This window comes from Geospiza fortis, unplaced genomic scaffold (assembly GCF_000277835.1).
Source record: "Geospiza fortis unplaced genomic scaffold, GeoFor_1.0 scaffold600, whole genome shotgun sequence".
In the NCBI taxonomy this organism is placed as follows: domain Eukaryota; kingdom Metazoa; phylum Chordata; class Aves; order Passeriformes; family Thraupidae; genus Geospiza; species Geospiza fortis.
The window spans coordinates 171,117-179,432 of NW_005054562.1; the positions used below are offsets into that span (position 1 = coordinate 171,117).

At 47.8% G+C, this 8,316-nt stretch overlaps 1 protein-coding gene across 1 annotated transcript in view; it reads right to left on the minus strand.

Annotated features, from left to right (window-relative positions):
* The window catches only part of LOC115948853 (adhesion G protein-coupled receptor B1-like), a 74,891-nt gene extending 71,866 nt beyond the window's left edge, over positions 1-3,025 (minus strand). The window contains exon 1 of the mRNA XM_031064159.1: positions 2,861-3,025. Within this exon, the coding sequence (XP_030920019.1) occupies positions 2,861-3,025 (165 nt within the window). The remainder of the gene's footprint in view (positions 1-2,860) is intronic.
* Positions 3,026-8,316: the final 5,291 nt, after the last annotated feature.

Consider the following 8,316-nt stretch of genomic DNA (forward strand, 5'->3'; position numbering starts at 1 on the left):
CTTTCCCTTTACAATTTCACCTTGCTTCCTTCTTTTTCCTTCTCTTCCTTTCTCCTTAATTTTTGCTCTCCTTTGTCTTCTCTGCCTCCTTTCCTTTGGCTATTTCCCACGGCATATTCCACCTTTTCTTCTTGCTCTTAATGCATTTTTTCGGCTCTCCCCCTTTCAAATTCTCTGCATTTCTCCCCTCTCCTTCTCTGGCTTTCTGCAGAACGCTGTGAAAAGCAACTCGATTTGAGTTGTGCTTTTTCCATTACCCTGCTCTGGCTCCAGGGTCAAACAGGCTCCAATTAGAACAAAGTATTTCTTAATGCTGTGCAGTTTGCCCCAGACCTTACAACCAAGCTGTTCTTTCTGCTTTTCCCATCCTTTATTCCAAGAAAGGCTTGAGCAAAGTCTTTATAGGCACAACATCACACCAATAAAATCACCGAAAAATTAAACCATTTATTCTGCTCTGAAATTAAACACAGGCACACGAGTTTGGAATTGGGGGGGGTTGGGATTTGTTTGGTTTTAGAAACGTGTTTGCTATTCATAATAGCTGCCTTGAGCCTGACTTCCTGCACATTTGAAATTAAAGATTCATGAAGTCAGAGAATTGCAGGAGCTCCAGTTGCAAGGGACATCTCCAGCTTTACAACCCAATTTGCTGCTTGGAGCAAGACCAGCACTAACATCAGGTGAGGCTGGTGATGGCTTTGTCTGGATTTGGGAATTCTCCAAGATGGAGAGCTCCCATCTCACAGGTGCCCATTCCAGAGCCACAAGTCCCTACTGGCGACAGAGTTTTTCCTGAGGTCGCACAAGGGGAGGTTTAGATTGGCTATCAGGACATTTTTTTTTCACTGAAAAGCAGTGGAACAGGCTGCTCAGGGAAGCGGTGGAACCTGCATCCCAGGAAGTGTGAAGGAAATGTCTGGATATTGCACTTAGGGACGTGGTTTAGCTGTGAACGTGCCATTACCAGGTTGGACTTGACTGTCTCGGAGATTTTTTCTCAACTTAAATTATTCCACGCACCTCCCGAGCTACAGTTTGTCTTTTCCCCCTTGTTAAACCACCAGGCACAAGCCAGAGGAATTTGGTTTTATAATTTTTGTAACTGTCCCACAGGCTGTGACCAGAGTGCCCTTTACATCTTTGCAAGACCGAGCAAGTCCCCCTCTGTCCCCTCACAGGTCACAAGCTCAAAGCAACCAGGCTCATTCCACTCTCCTGACACAGACCTGGACTAGCTGGGTGGGATTTATTCCAAGAATTGCACAGGAATGGTTTTGCTGTGCCACTGGCCCAAAGGCTTTTTATGACTCCTGCGAAATTTTTTTTAAAGCCACACTGTATTGATTTCACTGCTGGTTGGACAACTCTTGTCAAAGCAGGGAGAGAGGTGTCAAAATTGCTGGAAAATAATGCTTTTAGCAGGGCTTACAGAAGCAAACAGCTTCCAGAACAAAAGGTGTGTGTCAGTGCTGGAGAAAACAACTCAGGAGGGTTGAATGACCAAGAGGTGAATGTGCTCTTGTCAGCTGCCAAAAAAACACTGATTTTTCATTCCCCAATTCAGTCAGATTCAGGATTTCTCATCCAGGCTCAGGCCCTGTGGATATCACATTTATACTTTGTTGGGATGGGAAATTTCCATGTGCCCTGGGCCTGCTCAAGGGAAGGCTCAGTTTTCTCTCCCTGGACCAGCAATTTCCTGCAGCGATTGCAAGACAGGGAGAGAGGGAGAGCAGCTCCTGGTGGATGTCAGGATTGGGCCAGGGGTGAAAGGAGATTTTTTGGTGGGTCAGCCTTGTCAGATGTCTACAGGGTTCACTCAACTCAAAGCAGATGTGCAGCGAGAAAGGACCAAAAAATTCCTTTTTTTCCACAGAATCACAGAATAGTTTGGGTTGGAAGGCACCTTTGAAATCATCTAATTCCAACCCCCTGCATGGACAGGGACGCTTTTCACTATCTCAGGTTGTTCCAAGTCCCATCCAGCCTGGCCTTGAACACTTCCAGGGATGGGGCAACCACAGAATTCCTGTACAGCATGTGCCAGGGTCTCACTACCCTTACAGGAAAAAGGTCTTTCCCAATATTTAATATAATTCCACCCTCTTTCAGTTTAAGCCATTCCCCCCTCATTCTTTCACTCCATTGCAGCAATGGGAGTGCCCAACAATCCAAAATACAGTCCCATACTGGCAACTAAAATTAACCCTATCCTGAATTAAACCTGTAAAAAAGTCTTTCTCCACCTTTCCTATAACACTTCACATATTGAAAAATCAAAATAAGGTCTCCCCAGAGCCGCCTCTTCTCCATCATTTAACCTGAGAGGGTTGAGAAGGGCTTTGAGGTCCCTGCATGAAGGTCACTTAGAGGCATCATTAATAAATCATCTTTTCACACCTTCTTTCTGGCAGATGTGACACCTTCCCAGCTCAGCCCCTGCCACTGCGAGCCAGGTCCAGAGGATTTCCACCTCGTTTTGCTTCTCCCCTATCAAAACCACAGACTTCCCATGTCAAAGATAATAGTTACCCATTATCAGGAACACATTTGTGGAGCTTAGGGCCACTTTTATGTTATTTGGCCAGTCAAACAGGCAATTCTGTGTAATTACAGCACACAAAAATCACCCAGAGAGATGTCTTAACACGCTACTATTTATTAACAATCACTAACTCTTCAGTGGGTATTGAGTCCTCTCACAAGATACAACGTGACAATTTGCTTTTAGTAAACAGCTTTGAAGAAGTTTTCAGGGCAGAGGAGTGGTCACTCAGCCTCTCCTTAATGGGAATTGTCAGGATAATTTCCTCCAGGCTGGCAGGGGATAATAGGAGTTAACAGTGGGATCATGTACCTGCCAGTCAGCAATGCTCACTGCCAGGCTGGAACTCCCAGGCTGCTCTCCCAGAGCCTCAATGTCCAGTCCTGATGTCAAGGATGCATGGATCAGGTCCATATCAATGCTGAGGAGCTCTCTCCTCCTGACCAGACAGCTGCTCCCAAATGGTTTCACCGCCATTCTTTAAAACAAAGTTTTATTAGCTTTATTTGTCTCTTTCCCACTGCACCCCGTTCAGCCAAGCTACTGAAATCCTGGTTTTGTGGAGCTCTGATGAAGATCCTTGAGTGACCCTGCATCCCTCTGCCAGCTGTGGCTTGGGAAGCAGAGCGAGGAGCTGGGGACACCAAGGAGGAGAGTGGGGTCTACTCCCAGCTCGCCCACAGGTCAGCTGTGGACTCACAGCTCCATCACTTAAGCCAATCTTTTCAAAGGCCTCTCAGCTGATCTGATTTAGGTGGCAAACACTGGCTTTATCTTCTTGGCGGCCTATTCTGATCCCCTGGACATGGAAGGGAATAATACTGCCCCTCCATCTCTCTTCCAAAGCTTAATTCAGTTTAGATCCCTGCTGTGTGCAAACGCCTCAGGGGGGTTTCCTAGGGCTGTGTCACAACAATCAAGCACAAGCACCTTATTCTCTGCTGTGCATGAACTTTGGGAAGGATGGAGGAGAGACAGGAGAGAGCTTTTGGCTTAACTGTTTGCGAGCTGGTCAGATGGCATGGCTGGTTTTTAAACCTTTGCTTTTCATGCATATGGAAGAATCTTTCTGTTCCAGCCTTTCCCTTTAAAGCACAGAGAAGAGAAAATAAAACCATTTTCCACAATGAAGCTGGCAATAATGAAAATGGCCAATTCCTCCACAGGCAGGAGCTTTTTGCTTCTGAGAAAACAGGGGCAGAAGTGAACTTTATTCACACTGTGCAGCAGCACTGACACAGGCATTGCAGGAAACAGCAAACCTCAATCTCCCCGTGTCAGTCCTGGAAAACCAAATGCTCCAGGATCCACTCCACTGCCCTGAGATGAAGTGGTACAATGCAAGTATTCATACAAATATTCAAAGCAGAGGGGACTTGTCCATACTGCTCAGTGCAACATTAATTCTCTAAAACTCCTTGAAATGAGGTTGTGCTGAGGTGAGGGTCGGCTGCTTCTCCCAGGCAAATAATGGTAAAACAAGGGGAAATGCTCTCAAAATGCACCAGGAGAGGTTCAGTTTGGATATTAGGAAAAATGTCTCTGTTGAAAGGGTGATTAAGCATAGGGACAAGCTCCCTAGAGAAGTGCTGAAGTCACCATCCCTGGAAATATTAAAAAAAAACAGGAGTAGATGTGGCACTCTCAGATATGTTTAGGGGGTCTGGTGGGATTCAGTTGAAGGTTGGATTTGATGATCTTGGAGGCCTTTTCTAACCTGAACACTTCTATGATTCAATGTCCTGAACACTGCTGGTTGCCACAAGCTAAGACACATCCAAGGAGCATTATAAAAATTAAGAATTAGGGACAATTACAGGAGCCGTTAGAGCTGCTCCTGTTCTCCATGCCTCTGCCATGGAACTTACAATTATTATCATTATCATAATAATCATTGTTACTACTACCACTATTACCATTACAGGCATTATTTTACCATAGGGACATATGCTCTGTAACTACTTTAAAAATGAGTCTTCTTTCCTGCACCCTCCTGCTTGGAATTGCCCTTTCCTTGTGCTACAGAGAGAACAACCACTTCAAATTCCGTAACTGACTTGGAAGCTCGTTGCCCTTATCCCTTGCAGCTTCCCAGCTGAGCACCTTGCAGGGAAATGTGCTAAGATTTACACATAGCTAAAATAAAATAAGTCCATAGCAGACTGGGAATGGAAAATGAGAGTAGAATCCAGACTGTGTTTATCCTGATTTAAGCAGTATTTTGGTTCCATGCCAGGCGACAGCGTTTCACCAAATTACTCCAAACCAGCCCGCTGTTTGTTTTACACTATCAGTGACGTGCTGAAGAGCAGTGCCAGAGCAGCAGCTCTCCCCACAGCATGGGCAAAATGTTCCTTCCTCATTCCCCTGCATCCTGCCCTTTGGAGAGACCCGCCTGAGGAGTGGGGAGCACCTGAGGTCTCGGTGTCAGCAGGATGGCTCCTGCCCCAGATGTTCAGATCACCCACCTGCCAATCATCACAGAGAGCAAGTACCCACTTTCCCTGTCCCCCTGACTCCTGAAGAGCAGTCCACAAGAAGAACCTTCCTCCAAAGCACAAGGAATGAACATTTGGGCAAAGACTGAAGCACCTCTTAAAACCTGCCTTTATCCAAGACCCTTTAATTCAGAGGATCATAAATCATCCTGATTTGGAAGGGACACAGTGGGATCATCAAGTCCAACTCCTGGCCCTGCACAGGACACCCCAACATTGCCATCCTGTGCCTGAGAATGTTGTCCAAACACCCTTGAGCTCTGTCAGTCTTGAGGCCGTGACCATTCCCTGGGCAGCCTCTTCCAGTGCCCAACAACCCCCTGGATGAAGAGTCTTTTCCTGATATCCAGCCTAACCCTCCCCTGACACAGCTCCAGCCATTCCCTCAGGTCCTACCACTGCCACAGAGAAAAGAAATTGGTGCTGCCCCTCTGCTTCCCTGCATGAGGAAGCTGCAGACTCTGATGAGGTCTCCCCTCAGTCTCCTCTTCTCCAGGCTGAACAAATCTTAATTATGACTTGCAGATGCTCCCATCTCTCCCTATTCCATCACTGAAGATGCCTGCCCTGACAGTGGCTCCTGACCCAAACTAAGGCTGAACCAACAACCTTGGAGTAAAACACCCCCAGTTCATTGCCAGTCCTCAGAGGCTTTCAGGGCCTTCTAGGCTAAGAAAAGAAGATGAAGGGATTTCAGCCATTGGGGTTATTCTGCTGTTATGAGGATAATGACAGCTTTATTCCCACTGCAATCCAAGGAGCCCCTGGGATCCAGAGTGCTTCCATCCCCAGCTGGTGACTGGGGGAATCACTGGTGCAAATTCCCTCTGTGTGAAGCAGAGATCTCCAAGCAGCCCTCGAGGAATCAGCTTCCAACCCCCAACTCATTCACAGCTGAGTGATTGGGAAGCAAAGCTGTAACAGCCCCTGGATTTACAGCTGTGCTGAGCTGATATAAACAAAATCAAAAGTGGCCCCAGCAGTCAGATATTCCCCATCTGGGGAGATGCTGGCATGATTGCCATGTTTAAAAAGAGGAAAAAGAACCATTCTTCATGGAAAATGAAAGCATTGTCTCACTTGTGGGAAAAGAGCGGAGTCATTTTGCTTTCATGGATTTATTGAATATATTCTGTATGTTCTTGTGGTGAGCAGGGCAGGTATGCAGCCAGCAATGGAGCAGCAGGCTGAATTTTGGCTGGCTGTAATCACACCCAGCACAATATCGGTTTCCTCATTAGACACTCCTCACATTCAGAGGGACATTTTGAGCTCAAATACTCCCAATTACAACTCTGACATTACTTTTCCACACATATTGCCCATTTTTGCTTAAAGATTACCAAAGTCTTGCCAGCAGGTTTATCTACCCAGCTATTACTTGACAGCAAAAGTATGAAGGGCACAAACCTTTCATAAACTGCTTCAATTTGGGCTTAAATGAACATAATAATAACGACTCACCCATTTCCTACTGCATGGCAATTTAAGGGCAACCTCAGCCTTTATGCAGGGCATAAAGGGCTCAGAGGTGAAGCAGATCGTCAAATTTACCTGAAGAATTGCTTTTCCAGGCCAAAGTACAATGGAGATGGGTGCAGAATAATAGAAGCAACACTCAACAGTTTGCCTGACTCTCTGAACACACCATGCTCAGTCCCTGAAGTGCTTTGAAAAGGAAGATAATCTCATTTAGCACTAATTCTGACTCCCACCCCACGAGCCCATGAAACCCAGCCTCCAGCACCCACTCGTTACCATTTTCAAACAAGCCCCTTTGTGATGCTCCCACGCCGTCCTCCTGCCTTGGGAGAAGCTCCCTGAGCATCCAGAGCTCCAAACTTCCCCTGTGAAGCCCTGCCTGGTGCAGTGCCCACAGCCCAACCCTGGCAGATGTGACCACTTGGCCGTGACTAAGAACCTTGTGCTGTTTACACGGGCCCCCACGCCCGCCCCCATCCCGGCATCCCGGGGCTGCAGATGGAAAATGCAGCTGAATTTCCCACACTGCTGGGTCAGGGTGGCTTTGTGGCTCAGAGCTGAGCAGGCTGGAGTGGTGCTGAAGCTCCTGGCTGGTACAAACTGCAGGTTGTAAATATGAGATGACAGGGGATCGACAGCTACAGGTGGAAGTGGGAAGTTGTGGACAGACTCGGTGATTTTTGGCTTTCCCACCTGCCTTCAGCCCACTGCTCCCCCTCCCACCAATGTGCTGCCCCTCTGCCATGTTCCTCTCTTTATACACAGCAAGGCACAGACACCAAGGGATCTACATCACAGAATTTCAGGTAAGAGAGTGGAAAAGACCTGACAAGCTCAGCTCACGCCTCAGCCTGATGCAAAACCATCAAAACCACCCCCAGCCTCTTCAAGAAAGCCTGTGCTGATGGAGTCTGGGCTCTTGTCTATCCCTGCAGTCAGAAGGTTTTCCCTTGTGCCTGAATTAAATCTCTCACTCTGCAATTTGAGCCCAATCCTCAGCAGACACAAAGCAGATTATTCCCTTTCCACAGCCACCTTTCAACCCGTTTGAAGATTATCATCCTCTTTCCCCTCAACCTTTTTTCTTTGAGGAAAGAGCCAAAATGTCTCACAGAGCTCAGCCATCAGTGTGGAGGCACCACACCAAACATCTCTGACACATCGTCCCCTCCCACACGCCCTCCCACACTCTGGGCTGTGCCAGTCATCCTGCCTGGACCCAGAGCACAGCAATCCCAGGCAGGTAACACACACTTGGTTCACATTTCTGGCCCTCAAATCTGCTCACAAGCCAGGCTGAGCGCTGCTGTCCGAGCTCTCAGGAAAGGGGAAAGTGGGAATTGGGAAGACCCTGGTGTCCTGGCTTGAATCCACACCTCCTTAGCAGAGCAGTAAGCTGTGGCAGGGTAATAGGGCAGCTGTCACACTCGCTAAGCTGCCTTTGTGGCAACGAGCCATTAAGCACTGCAGCTCAGAATAAGCACCAAACCCCTAGCAAAGAGCCATTAAGCCCTGCAGCTCAGAATAAGCACCAATCCCCTCATGAATGCCTGGACATGCAGCATCCCAGGCATTTTCAGTGAGGCTTTAATCTGAGCTGCAGACAGGGGACCAAGCCCAGCCCTGCTCCGCTCCTGGGGTCACTTGGTTAATGCCAGCGCCGCTCTCGCCTTTCCACCAAAGGGTGAATTTGGCTCGGCATTACTCACGCTCCAGCACTGAATCCCACAACGGCTTTAAGCTCCCAGCCACTTGATCCTGCTCCTCTCCCACGTCCCCTTCAGATGG